This window comes from Corylus avellana, chromosome 11, assembly GCF_965113065.1.
Source record: "Corylus avellana chromosome 11, dhCorAvel1.hap1.2, whole genome shotgun sequence".
NCBI lineage: Eukaryota > Viridiplantae > Streptophyta > Magnoliopsida > Fagales > Betulaceae > Corylus > Corylus avellana.
Window position 1 is genome coordinate 20,637,013 of NC_142500.1, and position 24,822 is coordinate 20,661,834.

The 24,822-nt window shown below is 37.1% G+C and overlaps 1 protein-coding gene and 1 pseudogene across 2 annotated transcripts; one reads left to right on the plus strand and one right to left on the minus strand.

The window, feature by feature from the left end:
• Window positions 1–1,684: 1,684 nt before the first annotated feature.
• LOC148583212 (uncharacterized) lies at window positions 1,685–10,396 on the minus strand (annotated as a pseudogene).
• Window positions 10,397–11,028: 632 nt separating this feature from the next.
• Window positions 11,029–21,751, plus strand: LOC132165983 (protease Do-like 10, mitochondrial). Of its 2 annotated transcripts, none has more exons than XM_059576708.2 (8): window positions 11,029–11,531; window positions 11,902–12,147; window positions 15,899–16,094; window positions 18,525–18,784; window positions 19,391–19,518; window positions 19,975–20,178; window positions 20,977–21,027; window positions 21,189–21,751. In XM_059576708.2, the coding sequence occupies exons 1-8, from the start codon at window positions 11,102–11,104 to the stop codon at window positions 21,429–21,431; spliced, it is 1,758 nt and encodes a 585-aa protein (XP_059432691.2). In that variant the 5' UTR covers window positions 11,029–11,101; the 3' UTR covers window positions 21,432–21,751. The 2 variants fall into 2 exon arrangements, with proteins under 2 accessions (XP_059432691.2, XP_059432692.2); XM_059576709.2 differs by having other exon boundaries at window positions 21,002–21,027; window positions 21,189–21,315.
• Window positions 21,752–24,822: the final 3,071 nt, after the last annotated feature.

Consider the following 24,822-nt stretch of genomic DNA (forward strand, 5'->3'; position numbering starts at 1 on the left):
TAGGACCTCAGGATAATTCTAACTCTTAAGCACTCTTACCAAATTGAAGAAGGAGACCCAGTCCAAGTATAACACCTAGACTAAATTATTGTGCATTAACCATATATTTATCATAGAGAAATCACGCCTTTGCATTCACACCTCTAAATGTTGACTCATTAATATTAATTACAACTTGTTTCACGACATAATTTTCATCCATTAAATATGTTTAATAGCCCAATATGATTGGAAGTATATCTTAAAATAAAATGGTAATTCGTAAAGGCAAATTGCAGTGAACCAATTCAGATGTGTGACCAGGTGAGTTCAAATGGAGTGGCAGCTTCAGAGGCAAAATGTAATTTACCTTATTTTCTTCGTTTGCAGTGGGGACGGGGATTGGAATTTTGCCCGATAAGTGACTGGTATGGAGATAAGCAATTAATAAGTTGCTCGGTTGGGAATGGGGTCGAGAAACTTGGCCCACACGGCCACCCAGGCCCGCTGCGATCGATCCCTACCATCGAATTAGGCATATCTATTCGTAATTCAACTGATTTACTCACTTAAATAATTCAATCCTTTCGGTTTTATCCTGCTCATTTAATCATTTTCATTGTACGTAATTCAGGGTACAATGAAAAAATAATAAATAATGAGGTGATAAATATGGTAAATTATGAGGTGTTAAAATTGATAAATGCTGCTAGGAAGATAAAATATTTCTTGATAGAATATTACCTAAGTTTAGGAAATCTTTATTCGCTTTTCGCTATCGTGTAACTTTTTTTTTATCTTTTTAAAGAAAAATTAAAATAACAAGGATGATAAATCATAAAATACCAAATGGCTCCTAATTTAATTTGTTGTTTTCTATTTCTCTTATTCTAGAACATAAAGTCACCATCAAACAAATGGAGCAATGGTTTTATCTTAAGAGTAATACTAAAAATTATATTTTTATCCCATAATTTTAAAGTGACATTTCTAACTAATTATTATAATTTTTTTAAAAAAATTGATCTAATATATAGTTGGTTGAGACTGTCATGTTTTTTTTTTTTTGTTTGACATGTCCACACAAGGGAAGGGGGAGGGGGGATTCGAACTAGTGACCTACGCTTCATTAGGCGTGGTCTACAGCCGATTGAACTACCCATTGGGGACTGTCATGTTAGCATTATATGATAGTTGTATAATTAATAAAAATATAGTTTTTAACATTATTTAAAGCCGAATGACTTTAATCAAATAGCTATGGCACCAACAAATGATTTTTATTATTATTTTGGTATCTTCTCCTATTACTTGGTTAGAAGAGAAAATAATTACCAAGAAATGACTCCCAATCGAGGACAACATTCTTCTCATCCGCATTGAATTATATATATATATATAAAGTCTAGAGTAGTGGTATAGTGCTATATACTTCATTTTTATAGACTATTGGAATTACTGAGCAAAAATAGACCGGTGGATTGTATTCGAAATTAGACAACGCAGGCCTAAAATATTGTTTATGAGAAATTTTGACATTTTTTTTTTGTTTCTTTTTGACATACAATCAGCAAAACATTTCATGCCAAAATTTTATTACATACTAGTAAATGATTAACTCATTGAATTAGAACAAGTTTTTGATTGTTCCCATAATCCCATTCCATTCATTCTAATTGAAGAAAGTCAGGCAAATTCAAAAAAGCTATCTTCGGCTGGACCTTCTTCCAGGAACAACGCTAAGATTAGTGGAATTAACCTGATCTCGTGTTATCTCCTACGGGCACAGTACAAAAGAGTCAGAATATAAACAGCTAGGAACAGTTTACCCTCTAAGAATTTGGTTACTCCAAATTAAAGAAAAACAAAAAGAGTAACTAATATACCACTATCATACAATTTACCTTTAAAAAAATAAAAATAAAAATAAAAACTATCACACAATTTATTGTCATAATCTTAAATATAGACTTTATTTATTTATTTATTTTTAATTTTTTTGAAGAAATCGTGGTATTCTCATTATAGCAAGTCAAAAGAAGCAGGGACATGACGTTATGCTTCAAGAATATCGCGAATACAATCCGGGGATTCAGAGCCCCACACACGTTCCACATTGTCTTTCAGCGCCTGGCGAGCTAAAGCATGAGCAGCCTGGTTGTGCTTTCGTGAAATATGACCCAACTCCCAGCGAGGTATACCCACCAAAGAAGCTTTTATATCAGCCACCAATTGGCCTGTACCGCTGTCATCCATGTCGGTGGAATTCATTGCATTTACCAAAACCTTTGAATCACTTTCCATCATCAGGTTGTTTAGTCCCAGCTCTTTACATAGATGTATGGCCATGAAAGCAGCCAATGCTTCTGCAGAAAGAGGATCCAAATGACCTGGGCGTGGCGAGCATTTTGCAGCATACAAGTTCCCCTGGTAGTCACGAATAACTGCCCCTAGGCCCAGTCTGCCATTTCGCCCGTCAATGCCTACGTCCCAATTCACCTTATGTCATCCAACAGGAGGAGCCTACCATACATCTAAAGGACTAGGAGCAGTAGTTAGGCTCCCACGACACTGCTCCATCTGAGACTTGAAGATGTCAGCTGCCTGAGAAGCCTGCTGCATAACAGTATTGGGGTGTAAGAACGATCCCCCATGAACTACCTCATTCCGCCGAAGCACCCTAACAAATAAATGGAATTCCGCACTGCTGCACTTCCAAAACATTCCTTCAACAACCTGTAGAAAATCTGGGCCTACATATGAACTCTTTTGAAATATTATAGTCCCGGCACTCCATACATCTCTAGCCGACGAGCATTGCCAAAGTATGTGGAAAGTAGTTTTCGGCTCAAGCGCACAAATAGGACACAACGGAGTATCAATGATCTTACGAAGTCGAAGATTGTCTCGAGTTGGAAGAATCTCATGGCAAGCACGCCAAATGAAATTTTTCTCCACATTCGGAATTTGAAGAGACCACAAATGATGCCAAATATTACTTTTGCTGTTCCGAGAGGAGCCTTCAGCCTTTGTAGCCAATACAATTTCTTTTTGGAGGTGATATGCGCTCTTTACTGTAAAGGTCCATGTAGTTGTTCCCTGCCATATCAGCTTGTCCTCCTGGTTCGTGTGACTTATAGGGATGGACAGGATGATTTCCCTTTCCTCCTTTGAGAAAATCTGCTCCAAGAGAGATTACTTCCACCAAAATGTCTCTGCATCAATAAGGCTACTAACGGTAGAAGTGGGATCAAGTACCCTTGGGCAAGATTGCACCTTGAAAGTAGATGGAATGGGAATCCATCGGTCCTCCCAAATACGAATCGTTCTTCCATTCCCAATCCTCCATATTAGCCCCTCCCGAACTAAAGCACTAGAACTTTGAATACTCCTCCAAGCGAAAGACGGTTTTCGCCCTAAAGGAGCATCAAGAATTGAACATCCGGGGTGGTATTTGGCTTTGATAATACGCGCAATTAGGCTATCAGGTGTCTTCCACATTCTCCAAATTTGCTTGGCCAAAAGGGCCTTATTAAAGCAAGCTAAGTCGCGAAAACCCATGCCTCCATAAACCTTAGCCACACCCATTTTGTCCCAATTCATCCAATGAATCTGTTTCTCCTTCTCCTGGTGTCCCCAAAAAAATTTCATCATCAATGAATTGATTTCCAAAATTAATGAAGTAGGGAGCTTGAAGAGGCTCATGCAATATGTGGGGATAGCTTGGATCACCGTCTTCAACAAAATCTCCTTTCCCGTTTGAGAGAGAAATTTTAGTTTCCAATCTTGAAGCCACTTCCAGACTCTCTCCCTAATATTTTTGAAAGCTGTTATACGTGAACGGCCCACTACAGCTGGTAGACCCAAATAGGTATCATAACGCTGTGTCGTAGGGATCCCTGCCACCCCTTGTATGAGCTCCTTAACCACATTAGGTGTATTGTAGCTAAAAAAGATCCCCATTTTGTTTGTGTTCATTTTTTGTCCCGAAGCTATCTTATATTGATGCAAAATAAGATACAACTAATTCCATTGGGAAAGGGACGCCCTGTAAAAAAGAAGGCTGTCATCCGCAAAGAATAAGTGACTTATCTCTGGGCCATACTTAGATGTTGGAGCCCCAATTAGTAACCCTTCCCTGCGTGCCTGATACAACATGGAGCTCAGAGCCTCTACATATATAAGAAATAGGTAAGGTGAAATGGGATCTCCTTGGCGAATGCCCCGAGAAGGGGTAATCATTCCACAAGGAGACCCATTAACAAGTATGGAATACCTAACCGATTTGACACACATCATGATTAGGGATATCCACCGCTCATTGAATCCCATCTTTCTCATAACAGCCTCCAAAAACCTCCATTCCACCCGATCATAGGCCTTGCTCATGTTGATCTTTACAGCATAAAACCTTTCCTCCCCCTCATTCCGGTATGCATCGTGTGCAGCGTTTCAAACGCCGCAAAAACGTTATCCGTGATCAGACGCCCCGGAATAAAGGCACTTTGGGACTGATCAATAATATGTGGTAAAATCTTCTTGAGACAGTTAGCTAGAACCTTGGCTATAATCTTATACAAGACGTTGCATAAACTTATAGGCCTAAAGTCCACAACACTCATGTGGTGTTTATTTTTTGGAATAAGGGCTACATGAGTCATATTTAGATCAAGAGGCATGTCTCCAGAATTTAATATATCAAGAATAACCCTGCTTACCTCATCTCCCATGGTGGACCAGTTTTTTTGGAAGAAGCAGGCATTCAACCCATCCGAACCCGGGGCCTTGAGGGGAGACATTTGGAATAAAGCTGCTGTAATTTCCTCTGTTGTGAAGCTTTTTGTTAATTCCAGATTCATTTCCAGTGAAACACGGCAGCCCAAGTGTTGTATACACGGGTTCAAATCACTATTTTGCCCTTTAGAAAATAACTTTGTGAAATATAGCACAAAGGCCTTCCCCACGTCCTCAGGTTTGCTCCACTTCAGCCCATTCTCATTAGTTATTAACCCCACATAATTCTGCTTACATTTTGAGTTGGCACAAGCATGATAATACTTGGTGTTCCGATCACCATACTTGAGACAATCCTCCTTAGCTCGTTGTTTCCACCAAAGCTCTTCCCTTTCTAACAGCCCCTGTAACTCCCGCCCCTCTCCTGAATTCCTACCAGCTGCTTCTGCAGCTTGGATATTTGGGCTTGGTATTTCCAAGTGTGGTTCTCCTCCAGTCAATTAATTCTTTTACACAGCTATGCAATTTTGACTTTAAGCCATCCCATTTCCTTTCTTGCATGGCAGACTGATTCCATATTTTTGAAATAATATCCCTGCAACCATCCTCCAAAGCCCAACAAGCTTCAAAGCGGAAACTTGGCTTTTGACAAGCTGGACCATTCCTTCGCAACAGGTGTAGTGTAAGAAGGGCATGATCGGAACAAATGGCTGTCTCCACAATAACTTCAGCATCCGGAAACAGGACCCTCCATTCATGGTTTGCAACTCCACGATCCAATCTCTCTTTAATGAGCTTTAAGCCATCTTGACGATTACTCAAAGTAAACTTGGGACCGCAAAAACCCAAGTCAGTTAAGTCACACTCTTCAAGTGTTGTTTGGAAAGCTTGTATGAGATGAGACCCCATTGGCGCACGTTACCACCCAATTTTTCTGGCATCGTCGTAACTTTGTTAAAATCTCCACTATACATCCAAGGTGTGGGATTTAAACTAGCCAAAAGTTTCATTAAATCCCATCCCTCTTGTCTTTTGCTTGTCTCCGGGTGCCCATAAAACCCTGCAAATTTCCAATCCACACCAAGAGAGTGATGATGGACTATTGCATTTATATGATGACGGCTAAAGTTTTGGATCTCAACCCCACTTCCCTCCTCCCAAAAAAGCGCTAGACCGCCACTTTTACCCATACAATCTACTACGAACATATGCTCAAAACCCAATTTCATTCGAATACCCTCCATTTTATTTTTTCGTAACTTGGTTTCCATAAGAAAAACCAAGTTGGGATTCTTTTCTTTCACCATTTGACGAAGTTCGTGAGCTGTGTGAGGGTTCCAAAGCCCTCGACAATTCCAGCTATAAATGATCATTGCGGTCGGCGGGGCTGTAAACCAGCCTCTGCCATCCCCGAACTAGATATTGGATCACATTCACTGCGATCACTTCGTTTACAATTCTTTTTAATAGCAACATCCATCTTCTCCTCTCCCCTGAAGCCCTTTTTTTTTGGACTAGGAGTTGCTAAACACCCGTTCGACTCCGGTTCTATGTGCTTACGCTTCCAAGACATTAAACTCTTTCCTTGATCTCCATTCTGTTTTCCATTAAGCTGCAAGCCTCCAACCTGATGGTCATTCATTGTTTTTTATATTTCAATTAAAATTGGGCCTGAGTAGTTTCCCCCAGAATTAGAAACAAATCCTCCATAACCCATAGAGAGCGGGTTTGGGCTGCTGCTTGAGGCAATTCGGCCTGAGGGTCACTTTCCATTTGGAGACAGCTTTGGGGAGGCCAGCTGTTCCGTCCCTTCTAGAAAACTCCTGCCCGTTATATTCTCCTCCCCCTTGTGCGCTGTTTCTCCTTTATTATGGGTCCACGTTTCCTTGTCATGATGCTGTGCTTGGTTATTCCCATTTATTCCTTCATCATTACTTTCCTTATTAGTCTGATCCATCCCCTCGCAATTTCACCCGTTACTCCCTTGACGTGCGCTGATACTCCGTGATTTTTTTTATTTTTTTTTGAAAAAATAGTGATGACTTTCCTGAAATACTCCTCCACTGTCCGCCCCCTCGCCGGAATCTGCAGTGTCATATTTCCAGCCAAAACCAGTGTTGTCTTCACGTTCAACGGATTTTTTCTTTTCCTTCCCAGCCCGCTCATGTTGGTCATACGTGGATTGTCCTTTATTCATTGTGTATCTCCCAAAACCCCTTTCTGGTTTTCTTGTTGGTGAGGCTGCTCTCAACCAAGGGCCATATCGAGGGGTGGTTTCTTGATTTCTGAATTCACTTTTATTCAAACATCCATTCTTTCCATGACTGAGCACACCACAATGGAAGCAAAAAATTGGGAGTCGTTCATACTGGAATGTAATCCACACTAGTTTCCCCTGAAGATTCAGTTTACGCCCATGCAGGAGAGGTTTAGTCAGATCCAAGCGTACCTTCACCCGTAGAAATTCTCCCCATCCCATTCCATTTGCCTCTGTATCCACTGCTTCCACCTCACCCATAGTAGCTCCGATCTTCAGTCCAATTTCATTGCCCATACATGCCAATGGTAAATTAATCATACGAACCCAGAAGGTCGCCTTATCGAAAGTGAAATCTGATGGTTGTGCAAGACCATCAAAGTCCTCAATCAAAAAAAGGTTACCTTCAAAGACCCAAGGCCTTCCACTCAAAACACGCTCCTTGTCCTGCTTGTCAGAGAATTCGATTAAGAATAAATTCTCCCTCGAGAACCTTAAAAACTAGATTCCCAGTAGGCTTCCACCATCTAATCAGAGTCTTCTTAATGATTTCTTTGCTCATCAAATGATCCACAATTAATTTCCCAACAACACATGCTTTCCCATATCTTGTTCTGACATCCAACTCCCTTTCTTGAATATCTACCTCGATGCATTCTTCATCTTCCGTCAGCTTCAGATTTTCCCAGAGCTTTGATAGTTCCTCTGCCATGGAGCAGGTTATGCAAAACAAAAAGGTTTTTACTTTCATAAGACTCAAGAGAGCCTGGAAAAACTTCTCCTTCTCCACTAGGAATGACTAGAGAGAAAACCGTTCCTTCTGCTCTAGAAGTTACAAGGTCCCAAAGAGAAAACTGTTTGAAATATCAAAATAAATCGTGCTAAGATCGAGTATACGTTCCTGGCCAAACCTCCGTCCAGCAAAACCCCGGTTTCTCCCTAATGGCCTTGGCAGACAACGGGTAGTGCCACCTCAAAGGCTACACCTCCCCATTGTCCCCACTAGTTTCTGCGAAATCGGAGTTTTCATCAGCCGGCGGTGGAGTTGTCTTGTGTACATTTATTCTAAGATTGTTAACACCAAATATAGACTTATTAAGGACAAAGTTTTCACATGTTATTATAACAATTTATTGTTGTAATCACATGTTATTAAAAAAATGGACACATGTCATTTTTATAGACTAGGTTGAAGGAAATTTATCCTATCCAGTTTAGAAGAAAACTTTATCCCTGCTAGGAACAATTTATTGTCTAATCTTAAATATAGACTCATTAAAGTAGTAGTTAATTAGAGTCGATACCAGAGTTTCCATTTGCCAAAAATCCTATCATGAGATGTCATGAAATGGTCGGTTTTATGGCAAGCAAAGTACAATTTTTATATTTTTTTAGAAAAAAGTATAAATACCCTCCTCAAACTGCAACCCCATTATCAATATCCCCTCCAAACTAACAATCGTGTCAATATCCTCCATATTATCAACAAAATGTGTGTTCGCCCTTATATATAACAAAAATACCATTCATAAAATAAATAAATAAACTCTTCAAATTATTTTTTCAAAAAACAAAAAAAGAAAAAAGAAAAGAAGAAAAACCAATTGATAAGGATATGTTTTTAAAGAGCAAATTAATGAAAGAAATGATCAATAATATTAAATTTCCTAAATAACTAAAATTTTATACTTTCATTTGGTCGAATATATAATTAGAGAGAAGGGAAGAATGTAAAACATACCACGTGTTTGAATTTCATATCCAATGAGCTTTTCGACATCATCCTTCCAAAGTCAGAGCGTTCATTAATATTGATCAAACATCGGGATTTTGGCTTTGTTGCTCTTCCTTGAGCGCCTGATTTTCTAGCATTCATCACCTTGTCTACCATCCTACTTCCCAAAACATGTGTGACGTGTCCCATTTCCTTTCCCTTGACTACTACTCTCTTGCTTGGATTCCACTTTTCGACCCCTCATTACGCTTGGTGAGCATGATTCCCTTCTTGGTTTTGCTGTAGAGGGTACCGGTTCTGCTGGTTTATGGTGAAGTACTGAACGACCCCTTGTAGCTGAAGTTGAACGGTCTGTTCTTAGATTAGGAGGTGTCTCATTGGAAAATTCTGGAATTTGAGCCGGAATTGTTGATCTCACTAGAGGTGACATACCTCTACTTCTAGTTTTGTTCCTATGTTTTTGGAGGTAAGGGAATCCATATGGATTTCTTTTTGGTTTGTGGATTTTGCTGTGTTTGTTCGCTTACTCATCATATCGGTTACTGCAGGTTTTTGGTTTATTATTGGAGTTCCTTTGGTGCTTTTTGTAATTGGTTCAGTTGATGATAAAATGCTCCGTCTCTGACTAATTGGGGTAGTGGATCTCACTGGGAGCTTTGGATTTGGACGGGGAGATTTGGGTCTTCCATCGCTTGCCTTGGGTGCTTCTGAGTTGTCATCTGCAAACTAGTTGGTTGTAAATAAATAAATAAATATATGTTAGTAGACGAGACATATATAATGATATAAATTATAATTAATATATTAAGGGGCACATGGTTCTGACACGTACCCGTGAAAAAGGTTGGATGATTGGCATCTCCCTTTGAATGACTAGTTCAGGGGCAGGTGCTTCCATATCTAGATCGAGATCGATGGGAATAGAGGAGTTGCTGGTGGTGTTTTTAACCTTTCATTCACATATAGTAGTAGTACATATATAGCAGATAAGTTGGATGATGTGCCCAAGTAGGAAGTGAATTATATGTTGACATGCATGAAAATTATTAATTAAGACCGCGTGTCTACAGTTTGCCGCAAGAGATCATTCGAATGGTACATTAGAATTGAAAAGAGAAGAAAGTAATAATTCAAAATTTCTTTTGGAAGCCAAAAATTGCTCATAAGAACAAAAGTTACTCTACATATACTTTCTTCTTTTTATTTTCCTTCCTCTCTCTTCACATGCCAAAACTAAATTTCTTATATATATATATATATATATATATATATATATATATATATATATATATATATGTGTTCGATCCATCTTAAAAAAGTAAACCAATTTAGACAGCAATGAAAGGTTACCAGTTGTAATCATTTTTTCCGTTCTGATCAGCAAGAAATTCAAATCCAGGTCTTTTTCTTTGCAGATGGAATTCTATAGATTGGATAATTTCCTGTATTTTGAGTAAAGCTCAATAAACATACCAAGTTAATTAAAATGAAAAAAAAAAAAAAATTCAAAATCCATGTGAAAGCCCATATATACCAGAAGCAGTAGCATGGGGATCAAATTCTTCAGAAACAGGCTGAAGGAGGCTCAGAATGCATTCTTCACGATTATACAATTCCCGGAATAGAACAAGTTCTTCATCTTTGTCCTTCCGACCATTTATTGGTATCCCCAAGATCCTCCTGCCATTCATTATCTTCTTTTAATAAATATATGTTTTCCTGTAGAAATAATTATTATTTTGATGGGTAATGTACTAATGTTTGAGATTGCGGAGATACAAATGAAGTGACTCGGTCCTTAATAAAATGTGGGGAGGACTTAAGATGGGGAAGAATCAAAGCTATATATATATATATATATATATATATATCGAAGAGGAATCTTAGGCCGGCATTTTCAATCAAGGTCTAGGGATGTATACATATAGGCCAAGAGAGAGCACCAAGGAAATTCCCAAACAGTTGGGTATCCAATTTAATCATAGAAAGAGTAATGACCAGATTCCTGGGATCGCACATTTGGCATCTTTCGGGGCGTAAACGTACGTAGTGGTCGCTCAGTAGTCAATTCTCTATTATAGTATTATGGCAATCACATGAATCCGGCCACTGCCACCCAATAGGAATGAGTCAACTTCAAATCGAATTGGCTTCGGTCCAGGACATGGAAAAACGAATCCAATCCACAGTCTCATTTTGGGCCTGAATATGTTCCAGCACATCCCATGCGAGCAGTTCAATGGGCTCATTGTCAAAGCCCTTACTTGAAACCTCTTAGTTAACCTACCTTTATTCCCTCTCTTCTTCTTCTTCTTCTTCTCCTCCTCCTTCACACACATACAGTGCGTGAGAGAGAGAGAGAGAGAGAGCGACCCTGCGCAGCGGAAGTGGAAGCGATGTTGGGTTCGAGTTTTCGCACGGTTCGGCGGCTCTGCTCCTCTTTCTCCTCATCTGTTTTGCTGGACGATTGTAGTTTGCAGCGCCACTTAAATAATAGTATTGGCAAAGCTAGTTATGGTGCTTCTTCTGTCATCGAAACCAACAATTGCACGAACCGAGCCAGCAGCAGTAATGAGATTGGGCCGTGTTCTTCTTCATTGGCGACCAGTGCGCACGTGCTCAGGAGCAGCAGAGCGGGAGCACGACGACCCAGGCCACCACGGGTGCGAACTCGGCAGCAGCAAAAGAAAATGACGACGGATGCGGATGCGTACTCGGCAATAGAGCTGGCACTGGACTCGGTGGTTAAGATCTTCACGGTGTCCAGCAGCCCCAACTACTTCCTCCCCTGGCAGAACAAGTCCCAGCGCGAGTCCATGGGTTCCGGTACCCCGCTTTTCTTCTACCTTGATACATGTGTCTAGTGTGTCTTTAACACTCTAATGAAGTATATTGTTTCCTAATTCGAATTTATAATTATAGCCCTGGTTAGCTTTATCATGGTTTTACTTATCAAAAAAAAAAAAAAAAAAATTTATAGCCCTGGTTGCTTTCAAAATTTCCATAGAAGTTTTTTGTGTGTGTTTTGAAAATAAAATATTTGGAGTTCCTTGTATTGATCATTTAGAAATATATGGATGAAGCCAACTTGGCTGTTTTTGGAACAAATATAAATCGTAAAAACCTTTTGCTGCGGTTCATTCGTTGTTTATCCGTATACTTTTCTAACTTAAATATCCTTACGATGGTAATGCAGGGTTTGTAATCCCTGGGAGAAAGATTCTTACGAATGCTCATGTAGTGGCTGACCATACGTTCGTACTTGTAAGAAAACATGGCTCTCCTACCAAGTATAGAGCGGAAGTTCAAGCTATTGGTCATGAGTGTGACTTGGCTATTCTGGTTGTTGAAAGTGAAGAGTTCTGGGAGGGGATGAACTTCTTGGAACTAGGCGATATCCCTTTTCTACAAGAAGCTGTTGCTGTTGTTGGATATCCTCAAGGTAACATTACTGATATTTTCAATAACTCTTCTATTGTATGTTCTATCTGTTTTATGAGTAAATGATAATGTGTTGTACCCATGAACAAGATAGGCCTCATGCCAGATAGAGGCTTAATGAGTAATATTTTCATACTTATAAAAACTGCTTGTTGCTTGAGCTTTTTAAATAAGGCAGTGTAGGGGGGTGATCTCTAATTGATCCTGCTTAATTGATTTTTTTTTTTTTTTTATTTTAAATACAGAAAAAAATAATAATATTATCATCCATGGTGTTTGTTACACGAGATTTTTTCACAGCCTTTCCAACTCTCATAGGAGAAACAACTTTATCTCCAGTCTTTGTATTGAAGATACGGTTACCTCCAACCAAAGGGTGATCAACAACACTATCAATTAGTATTACAAGAATCTCTTTAATGAAGCTGTTCCTCGGCGCCACAACATAGATAGGTGGGAGTTCCCTTGTTTAGACTTTGCAGAAGTGGCTTGGTTGGAGAGACCATTTCAAGAGGATCATTTGCTAAGTATGGATGGTGACAAAGCCGATTTCACTTGATTTTTTTTGGTCTTGTTAGGCTATAGTGAAGGATGATCTTATGTGCACCTTCCAAAGCTTTTATGAGCATGAGATGTTTGAGAAGAGCTTTAAAGCTACTTTTATCGCTCTCATTCCTAGAAAGATTGGGCAGTTGGATGTAAAGGATTTCAGACCTATCAGCCTTGTGGGTAATGTTTATAAAATTTTGGCAAAAATCCTTGCTATTAGAATGAAACAAGTGCTTGGGAATGCTCGTTTTGAACATTCAAAATGCCTTTGTAGGGGGGATCTTGACTCAGTTCTTATATAGCTAAGGAATGTCAACAGGTTAGAATCGGGAATTCTCGAAGTTGTTTGCAAGCTGGACTTGGAAAAAGCCTATGACCATGTCAATTGGGAGTTTTCCTCTTATTTCTTGGAGCGTCTTGGTTTGGTTCTGTTGAATTGTAAAGTTTAAAAAAGAGGGGAAGAAGAAGAGAAGACAAAGTGAATATTTTGAAATGGTTTAGGCATGTACGTTAAGTCCGTTCACCATAGCACATATTTATATTAGGGTAAATATAACATGATTACAAGAATACCTTAAGATATAAGAATAACAAGCTAATATATATAACTCTAACACTCCCCCTTCAAGCTGGAGCATACAAATCAAACATGCCTAACTTGTTGGACAATCGCTGAAAGGAGTCACGAGGTAATGGTTTTGCGAGAATATCACCCAGATGATCGTTAGAGCGAACATAGGGAGTGACAATTTGCTTCTCTATCAATAACTCCTGAAAAATGGCAGCTAACCTTAATATGTTTGGTATGCTCATAGAAAACAAGATTATTAACAATAAAAATAGCGGCACGACTATCACAATGCATCTGCATAGGAGTAAGAACATCGAGACCCAGCTCACGAAGGAGAGAGCGAACCCATAACATCTTGGAAGCAATATGAGCCATAGCTCTATTCTCGGCCTCAGCACTAGAATGGGCAACAACATTCTATTTTTTACTACGCTAGATAACAAGATTATAACCAACAAAGGTACAATAGCCAAAAGTGGACTGTTTATCAGAGTAACTTCCAGCCCAATTGGCATCACTAAAACCAGTGACAGACAAATTAACAGATGGCTTGAATAACAATCCTTAACCAGGGGCACCCATAAGATAATGCAAGATATGAAAATACACATCAAAGTGAGGTTGATGAGGAGAATGCATGTACTGACTAACCACTCCAATGTCATAAGTAATGTTAGAGCGAGTCATAGTAAGATAAAGTAACTTCCCTACCAGTGGTATCGACTGATGTCAGTAAACGTAGCACCTTGCTCGCCATCAAATTTAATAGTAGAGTCCATAGGAGTATCAATAGGTCAAGTACCCAAGAGACCAGTCTCAGAAGATCAAGAACATATTTTTGTTGACATAAAGAATTTCCTTGAGAAGAACGAACAACTTCAATTCCAAGAAAATAGCAAAGAGCACCAAAGTCCTTGGTATGAAATTGCTGACCCAAATATCTTTTCAAATCAACAATACTTGTTGAGTCGCTTCTAGAGATGATAATGTCGTCCTCATAAACAAGAAAATGGTGTCAGTGGAAGAGTGAGGAACAAAGACAGAATGATCAAAACTAGAGTGTTGGAACCCATATCCAAGTATAATGGCACTGAATCTATCAATCCAGGCACAAGGTGACTGCTTTCGTCCATGCAAAGGCCTATCACAATCGATATACCAGGTGTTCACTACTAGCAACAACATATCCAAGGGGCTGATCCATGTGTACTTACTCCTCAAGATCTCCATGATGGAAAACATTCTTTATATCAAGTTTTTACAACGGCCAACAATGACTAATAGCAACAAAAAGTAAAATCCAAACAGAATTGAGACGGGCCACAGGAGAGAAAGTCCCTAGATAATCAACACCATATGTTTGTGTGTACCCTTTCGCAACCAATCGTGCCTTAAGGTGCTCATTGTTGGAAAACTTAAGGGCGGGGACATCCCAAAAAGGCTATATGGAACTTTATTACTGTACTTCTTGTGTGGAACATTTGGAGAGAAACAAATTGACGTCTTTTTGAGGATTACGAGTCCAATTGCTTTGTTTAAAATCCTCGTTTTTGAGATCTCTCTCAGATTGGGTTGTAGTCTATGTTCTTAATTTCTCTTCTTCGAGTCTTTTAGATCTTGTTTCCTTTTTAGATCTTAGACGCTTGTAGGGTGTTTGTTTCTCTTGTATACTTTTCGTGTATGAGAGTTTCGCCTCTTTTTTTTCTTAATAAATTATTATTCATAAAAACATTGTCTATGTAGTGATGGGGTGAAAGCTCATCAGGGGTGAAAGCTCTTGGGTTACCTGGTAACTGGTTCTAGCGGGTGGGGTCAGTTACCCGTAGGTGTTTGATTAACGGTGAGGATTGTTGTACAGTATGCGTTTGCGACGTGCAATTAATCTGAGTAAAGTTCTCCTACGTTATCAAAAAAAAAAAAAAACATTGTCTATGTGTTTGTTATATTTCATTCACTGCATTAAGCAAGTTAGAGAATGAGCCTTTTATGTGTGATAGACAAATTGTGATGATGGTGGTGATCGCACTCAATATGGTTATTTTGCTTAAGTTCATATATTAAGTTTCTTCTATTGCATATAAAGTTACTGACCACTTTTACGTAACTAGTAATTCACATTACTCAGACAGGCACCTTTGCCAATCTATGGATGTTTTTGCCTACTCTTTGCATTTGGCTACCTTAATATGTACAATATATTCTAGCGCAAAAGTGGTCCGAATAGATTCCCTTGGAATTGGATCCCTAGATCATGTTATCTGCTCTATCAGTTACTTCTTTGGGATGCTAAACAAGATTGCGTGAATCATGGAATCAAATATCAGCTCTTACTACTTATATATATCAGCTCTTACTATCACTTAATCTGTAACTAGTTACGAGCTCCAAACCCTTAAGGCTGCTTTGGCCTTTGTTTTTTCCTTCTCTTTTTTGAAAACAAATTTTAAGCTTGTACTTCTCCTCCTCTTGCCTAAAACTATAAGATTGTAGTTAAAGTTGAAAAGGATAAAAGTTTTTTTAAAAAGGTATTGGAGATTGCTTTAGGATTTAAAATTGTGATAACAACCTAAATGGTAACATTTGGAAAAGCTCACTATAAAAATTTGGCTAATGTTTTACTTGCTGATTGCAGGCGGGGACAACATTTCTGTTACTAAAGGTGTTGTTTCTAGGGTTGAACCCACACAATATGTACATGGTGCAACCCAGCTGATGGCAATACAGATTGATGCAGCCATCAATCCGGGAAATAGCGGCGGTCCAGCAATCATGGGCAATAAAGTTGCTGGTGTAGCTTTTCAAAACCTTGCAGGTGCAGAGAATATTGGGTGAGTTCTATAATTAGGTTCATATTGACCATTATCACCTGGGATGACAAGATATATTAATTTATCACTTGCAATGCAATGGCCACTTCTAGGGTCCACTAACCCTTTCTACTATTTGGACCTTAGCTTATTAATTTTTGAATTTCTTGGGTTCTTCCCAAATTAGTTGTGAGTTGCTATCTAATTTAATCAGGAAATTCAGGAATAAGGTAACTCGTTTTAAGAACTTGCTCCTCTACGTTTGCTTTGGAGTGGAATGGGCCTACTTTTGAATCCGTATAGTGATCCATCTCAGACACTTTATGCTTGGATGATAGACTCTCATCCCTCTATAAATTTTATAAATTTCATTGTCTATTTGCACCATTAATCTGTAGTTTCTTCTCTTTTTTTTTTTGTTGGCCATTGTCTTTCCCCTCTTGCATATGGCTACTGACATCAGTGTTATCCGTTTGAGTCTTTGACCCTTCTAATGAATTGACTAATCATAGGAAAAGTCAGTGGCTGTGGTCATAAAAATTTGCCCAAATTAATACTACTATTTCCCATCTTTAACTGCCTTGAACCCATAAATTTGATTCTTGGGGTTGGGGTGTGTGCCCATTAATTGTGCTTCGTATTAAATTATATCGTGTTATTCTCCCAAAACTGTCAACATGTGACAAAGTAAGGTTCTCTTTTTCCTTGCAAATTCAATCTAGTTTAGTTGCATCAACTGTTTAAATTCAACTAGTATAAGGATGTAGCAAGTGGAGGTTCAGTGTATCCATATGAATGTATCAACTGTTTATATTTGAAGTAAAAAACTTAGAAAGAGTCTTGGATAATATTTTGTGTGCTCTTGTGTGGGGTATTCCCCTCTCCAAATCAAGCACAAGGCTTTGACATGTTGATTGTTCCCATTTGTATGGATTAGTTCCTCCTCCCCCAGATGAGTGGTTCCTGAAATTTTATCTGCTTCCTGCTTTCAGAGGTTATGGCTTGGCCACCCCTTGCATGCCATCCCTGACCAAGAGAGTTTTGATAGGATCGTAGTCCACGAACTTTTGATAACTAGTTGAGATAGTATAGATTTATACAATAGAAATTTGATACATATGAGACTATACTATCCAGATTATAGCAGAACATAACTATTATTTAGCATCTTAGTAATGACTTAAATGAGATTGTTCCATTGGCAAACTAATACAAACAAGTTGAAACAACGATCCCACCAACATTTCATCCCCACAGAGAAGCTAGACAACAAACCCCCACTTACTATAGCAAAAGTCATCCTACCCAAAGCCTCCATCACAATGACAAACAATAGAGGAGACAGAGGGTCCTCTTGTCTCAAGCCACATGAGTTACTAAAAAAACCGATGGGAGTACCATTCACCAAAACCGAATAACACACCAAGGAGATACAATGAGCTAATCTATGAGCACCATTTCCCTGTAAAACCACACCTCCTCGGTATGTACAACAAAAAATTCTAAATAACATGATCATAAGCCTTTTCAAAGTCCTTTCAAAGTCCATTTTGCAAAGTACACCCGGCTTTCCATATTTTATTCTCTACTATCGAGGTATTCATTGGCAATGAGAATAGGATCTAGGATGAGTACACACAGTTCTTATGTTTTGAAGTTGTTTTGGGCTTGAAGATCAATTTGGCTAAGTTGGAATTGGTTCCTATGGGTAATGTTGATAATGTGGATGGGTTGGCTAGTATTTTCGGATGTGGGGTTTCTTCTTCGCCTTTGAAGTATTTTGATCTTCCATTGGGGGCCTTCTTTTGCTTGGTTGACGATCCTAGGAAAGATCCCTCCCATGGACAATCTAAGGAAGCGGCATGTCATTGTGGTCGGTAGGTGTCATCCATGGACCAACTTCTTCTCCGTTGTGAGGTTTCTTGTACCTTATGAAATGTTCTTTTTAGTCGCCTTGGGTTATGCCTAGACAAGTAGTTGACTTATTTGCTTGTTGGTAACATTCAGAGTGCTATTGTGTGGAAGATGGTGCCTTCTTTCTTTTTGCGGTGTCTTTAGAGGGAAATCAACTATAAAAATTTTGAGGACCGCGAGCGGACTTTGGATGAACTTGAGTCTTTTTTCTTTAATCCTCTTTATCTTTGGATAGCTGCATTTATATCTCCTTTGGTGCTTAGTTTTCTTGATTTTCTTGTTCTTTTTTCTCTTTCTAGCTAGGTGTTGCTCTTGTAGTATCCTGTGTACTTAGGTGCGCTTTATATTTTTAATGATATCTCGATTGGTTATAAAAAAATTAATGAATACTGTAAATTATCAAGCATGGTTTACTTATCAAAAAACATTATCAAGCATGGTTCATTTTTTCTCCCCTGTAGAGTTACGGTATTTGTTTCCATAACAATAAAACAGTTATCTATGCTTAACATTTTTTCTTCACGTTGTATTCTGCAGTTATATTATTCCTGTTCCAGTAATTAAGCATTTTCTTGCTGGTGTGGAAGAAAGTGGAAAATATGTTGGCTTCTGTTCTCTGGGTTTACTGTGCCAGCCTACTGAAAATATCCAACTTCGAAACCACTTCAAAATGCAGTCTGAAATGACTGGGGTACTTGTGAGCAAAATTAACCCTCTTTCAGATGCATACAACATCCTGAAAAAAGATGATATAATCCTGACATTTGATGGTGTACCTATAGCGAATGATGGAACAGGTACTCTCTTTCTATTCTTCACACACGATAATTTAACATTAAATTTTTATGCCATGCTTGCCACATATTACTACCTTAGCAAGTATGACTCTGATTTAACTTGGTCTTTTTCCCTACTCAGTAAATGTTACAAAGTTATTTATTCAATTCCCTAAGTAAAATAAATTGAAAGCCACAATAAAGTGTAATACTGATATCCATTTCCTCGTACTGGTTTTCCTTGGGCAAGCAACTACATTTTTGTTCTCTCATTGGCATTCGCTCCGAGGTAAAAGATGAGAAGATTGGTGATAATAAAAATGTAATACTGATATATATTTCCTTGTACTGGTTTTCCTTGCGCAAGCAACTATATTTGTGTTGTCTCATTGGCATTTGCCTTGAGGTAAAAGATGAGAACGTTGATGATTTTTCTTGCTGTACAATATGTTTGTATTCCTTATCCAAAATAAATAAATAAATAAATGTTTGTACGAAGTATTTTTTGTTTTTTTTTGTTTTTTTTTTTCTTTTATCATTTTTAGTAATCGTGGGGTGCTTTTTTGGATATATGTGATTTTTTCCCCTTCTATTCTTAGTATTTATTGTGATTTACACACCATACAGTTCCTTTCCGAAACAGAGAGCGGATAACATTTGATTATTTGGTGTCGATGAAGAAGCCGAACGAAACAGCAGTAGTTAAAGTTTTCAGGGACGGGAAAGAGTATGAATTTAATATCACCCTCCGACCTGTAAGTCATTCTGTTTCATCTATAAGATCAATGCTTTCACACTTCCCCCCCCCTTCCTTCTAGCCATGTAGCCAAGCCCTAGTTGTTAGATAGGCTATGGTTGGATCATACTCCATGGTATATCCTTTAAATCACTAAGGCACAATTTTTAATGTTAAATTGTTTCCAAAAACTATTTCAGATGGAGCGGGGAATTTTTAATGTTAAATTGTTTCCAAAAAATGTCATGAAGTTTATATCTTTATTACCCCTTCCTAAGTTGGTAGCTAATAGGTTGACTCACTTTATCGTGTGTGGAAAATGAAAGTGGGAGAACGTGTGCTATCTGGTTCAGGAGGGTGGTTTTGGGAGTTACATATCTTTGATTATGTATGATTTATATTCTTCAAAAGATTCTTCATTATGTCACTTGGTAATGGTCTGTCATGCTACTGAAATTTATTGTTAATTCTGCAGTTGCAGCCACTAGTACCAGTTCATCAATTTGATAAACTCCCAAGTTACTATATATTTGCCGGTCTGCTCTTTGTTCCGCTCACTCAGCCATATCTTCATGAGTACGGTGAAGACTGGTATAATACCTCACCGCGTCGGTTGTGTGAACGTGCACTGAGGGAATTGCCAAAGAAGGCTGGTGAACAACTTGTCATCCTCTCTCAGGTTTGTATGGTTCTCCTTTGTTTGGATTAATCAGGGTTTCCATGTTAGGGTTTGTTGATTTTGTGGGCTCATATTTGATGCTTTGGAGTTCAGACTTTGTGATATGCTCTGAAGTTAAGACTTCATGCTGCAATGAATATATAGTTGACTGCCACCAAATTTCAAGAACATCAGAATTATATGCCCGAGTTCCTGTCAATAAAAATAAGTTCCAACCTGATGTTGTCTTCGAGTTAAATCTGCAATTATGGAAGAAGAAATTAAGTGATATGAATGACAGCCCTGTTTATGTAGTCGAGTCGATGAGGTTTGTATTTTGATGAAAACCAAGGCTAGTTTTGAATGGTATTGGAGTGAACTTTTTTCTTTTTTTGGGTGGAGAGGGGTTGCTTATAGACATGAGAGAGAGTAATGCTACAAGTCACTCTTGTGTTCTTCTAAGAATAATGTTGCTCTTAAATCACCATTGAGCTTGTGATTGATCATTATTGGATTTTGATCAAATTGTGATTTTAAAAGTTACTTCATTTTTTGATGGACATAAGAAGAACTTCTAGAATTACTCATTGGAAGAGGTTTGTGAGCTTTGCTCCAGTTTTAACATGTGTACTAAAGTTACACCCCCTTTCGTTACCTACGTAGCCAGAAAAATACTGTCATTTCTGTTAGCAAGCCTGTGTAATTTTGACCTTCATCATATCAAAGAATTTGATTCTTTACTTGGAGACTACATTTTTGGTGTATTGATCTATTGTCTACAATAGTTCACTATCCATTGAATATACTTAATTTTTTCAGGTGCTGATGGATGACATTAATGCAGGGTATGAACGTCTTGCTGAGTTACAGGTACCTACATTTATCTAGACCTGTGTTATGCTCTTCTAAGTAACTGTAAATAGACTTGGAGACGATCAGTATAGGAAAAGGAATTGCATTGAAAAAGGACTTGATCTGCCTGTGCATTGAAAAAGGTCTGCTGATAAATCTCAATTACATTATGCGCACAGGTCAAGAAAGTTAATGGGGTTGAAATTGAAAATCTGAAACATTTATGCCAGCTAGTGGAGAACTGCAGTAAAGAGAGCGTGAGGTTTGATTTGGATGATGAAAGGGTCATTGCATTGAACTATCATCTGGCAAAGATTGCCACCACTATAATTTTGAAGCGCCACAGAATACCTTCTGCAATGTCCAGTGATCTTAATGATCAACTGAAGGGCGTGGAACTTGGTTTGGTCTGCTCAAGGTAAGAAAACCTTTCTTGGCACAAATGGGATGGCGAAGGAATTGAGCTAGCCTGCTTAGCTGAATCTTCTTCCAATACCTTCTTGACAAATAGAAAATATGGGAATTCAGTCAGCCCTCAACTTTTTTATAATATTTTTAGCCTCTTATTCATCGAGTGGCTTTTATTTCCCCATTTTTCAAAGAGACTAGGATGTTAGAGGTAGGGTACCTCCTTTTTCCAATGTACAAGTTGACTCTGGATTTAGTGATCTTGTCAATGTATAAAACCTACCAATTTTTTATTTTTTCAGTGAGGCCTAGGCAATACAGAAAGTTTTGGTAATTGTACTTTTTTCTTTTTCTTTTTTTATTACTATTATTAATTTTAATTTTAAACTTTATTTAACCACCTTGATATGTCATCACTTTTGCGGATCCGGTTTACATGCTGTATATGCTGTTTAAAAAATTAATCGGCAATGAATTTTAGAGCTAATTGGTTCCAAAATGTGTATTCTTGAACCTCAGATTGTGTATCTCTAAAACACATTAAGTTAAGATGATTAGTTTGGTCCCAATTGTACTACTGTATACAAGATTTAAGGAGTCAATCAAAGACTAACTAACAATCAATACTGATTGGATTAATCCTTCTTTATCATTAGTTTGTGCATAGCATTTAAGTTTGACAACGAAGGATGGCTGGATGTAAGTTAAGATTGTAGGTGAAAAGTCTCGGTGAGAATTTTTTAATTTTTATATGATGATGTAATCGTTTTTTAAATGCAAAATATAAAAATTTGTATTAAAGAATCATTCACATTTGAGATGTAAAATTACTAACCTAATTTTTAATGTGTGTGTGTGTGTGTGTGCGGTTTTTTTTTTTTTTTTTTTTTTCTCAGTAGATAAATATATCATGAATTTGAAAACTAATACAATATTTTACATAGTTTAATATTTCGATTGGAATTTAATGCTTTTAGAATTTCTTTTGAGATTTTTAATTCTAAGAACAAATCTAGATCATCAATTTCAGTTATTAATTCTTCAATTGAATTTGCTGCTATATTTTGTCTATTATTAACAATACATTTGTTTATTATATTAGCAAATTTATCAAGAGCTCATTTTCTAGATTGAATAATTTATTAATATTATTATTTAAAGTATATATATATTTTCTAAAAAAAATTAAAAATTCTTGACAAACAAAATAAATACATTTTTACAATAAATAACATTAATGAACAACCCAAACTATTTAGATATTTTGAGTTGTGTTTTGTCTTTTGCTTTTTATTCTTAAAACAAAATATTACCAAACAACGCAAAATACAAAACATTCCTTAAAACACATAAATAATTTTACCTTATGTCATATTAAAACTCTTTTTTAAACTAAAAAAAAATTCCCAAAAGACATTAACAAACATTAAAAAGATATTGATACTTAATTAGCTAAATAAAAAAGAGAAAGAGAAAGTAAAAATAAAACAGTTGTTTTGACAGAATGTATAATTTTTGTAGATAGAGAGTAAGATGAGAAATTAACATGAGTAATGCTAGACGTCCTCTCCATGTCACCTTAAACTGATGTAACTTTTGAAATTATCATTGGATCAAAATTCAATAGTGATCTAACACAAATTCAATGGTAATTTTAAAAGGTACATCAGTTTTGGCGGGACACAAAAGGGCATAGGGAGGACGTCTAACATTATTCAATTATTGAGTAATGTTAGATGACCTCCTCATGTCCCTCAAAAATTGATGTAACTTTTAAAACTATTATTGTATCAAAATTTAATAATGATTTATCACAAATTCAACAATGATTTTAAAAGTCACATCAATTTTGGGAGACACAAATAAGATATAGGGAGGACGTCTAGCATTATATAATTAATAGAGTCGAAATCATGAAAAGAATTAAAAAATAAAGTGCAATAGATAATTTATTCTCATGATATTTTGGATAAAAAAGAAAGTCTTTTGAAATCCTTTTCTATGATTACATTAGTATATAAGTCAATCTTATAAAAAAAGAAAAAGAAAAGAAAATCTCTACGATCAAAATAAGGTCTCTTTCTCTTCTTTGTAAAGTAATTAACCTTTGAGTCACGTGACAATATATTGTTAGTCAGAAAAATATTAATTTTTAGGAGACTTTTATTCTTAAGGGGCCTAGAGAAGCACCTTAATTGCCTATAAGTTTTAAACATTATAATTATGGTTGGTATGCTTAATGACTATTCCATTAAAAAAAATGAATAATTTTTATTAAGAATAAAAAAAGATGAGATAGAATAGCCTTGGTATTAGAGTATGATAAGGATAAATTTTTTTGTCATATACTCTACCACTTGAAATAGTCATTCCCATGAAAATAACTATTTCAAGCCTATTTAATTCGATCTTCTTTCATTCTCAGAAAAAACTATAACTTTTTTCTAGTAGAATAGTCATTCCGCGTACCAAATATGTACTTAAATCTCACCACATATGATATATCTCTAAGAAACACATTACATTTAAAATGACATGTTTGGTCCGAATTGGCCTACTATAGAATATTTGAGGGGTTAATCAAAGACTAACAATCTATGCTTGTAGAATTGATCCACCTTTATTGTTAATATGTGCTTAGCATTTAAGTTTGGCAACTTCAGTTATCCTTTTTCTTATTGATATTATTTAGGGAAAATTTATCTTTACTTCATAAGTTTTCTTCTTATTTTAATTTATTCTTGGATCTCAAATTTTGACAATTAGCTTCTTAAGTTTTGCTTAGGTATCAAAGAAGTTTCTTTGTCACTTGTTTGTCAAAGTTAATTTGTTTGTCTGTCATGTATGTCACATTTAACACGTCATGCACACAGTTCCAGCACCACATCAACATATTTGCCACATCAATCAATTTCTTGCAAAGCTGGCAATCTTATGAACCCAAATACTTGGAATGTCAGATTGTCTTTTAGAGTTACAATTTAAAGATTTGTTCTCTTAAAGTAGAGAGATTAGTGAGTCTCTTTGCATGGAGAGTTTTTGATGAGCCGCCGCAATAGAGATGAAGCAGACAGCGTGGCATTGTGGCATTTAGTGATGTGCACATAATGTGTCAAATGTGACACCTGGCTATATATAAGTTGAAACCCCTCTTAGAAATGCTTTAAAATTGCGGCATGTGGCGTTAATTTATTTTTTTAAAAGGCTAAACCGGTTTTTTTCTTAAAAAACATTTTATTAATTGCATTAATTATATTTCAAGAATTTTCCATATATAAATTAGGGTTAATAACTTTTTTGGTACCTGAGTTTTCACTTTTTTATTTTTTCCCCCCTGAGTTTTAAAACATGATAAATCTAGTACCCAACCTATGGGAAAAGACGGAATCACTACCTTCGTTAGGT

What these genes read in the sequence shown, in the direction of transcription:
- LOC132165983 (XM_059576708.2), top strand. Translation starts at nt 11,102, where the DNA reads ATGTTGGGTTCGAGTTTTCGCACGGTTCGGCGGCTCTGCTCCTCTTTC. An exon ending in GCAGGTGCAGAGAATATTGG is followed by an intron (nt 16,095 to 18,524) that starts GTGAGTTCTATA and finishes TGTATTCTGCAG; the next exon opens with TTATATTATTCCTGTTCCAG. An exon ending in TTAATATCACCCTCCGACCT is followed by an intron (nt 19,519 to 19,974) that starts GTAAGTCATTCT and finishes TTAATTCTGCAG; the next exon opens with TTGCAGCCACTAGTACCAGT.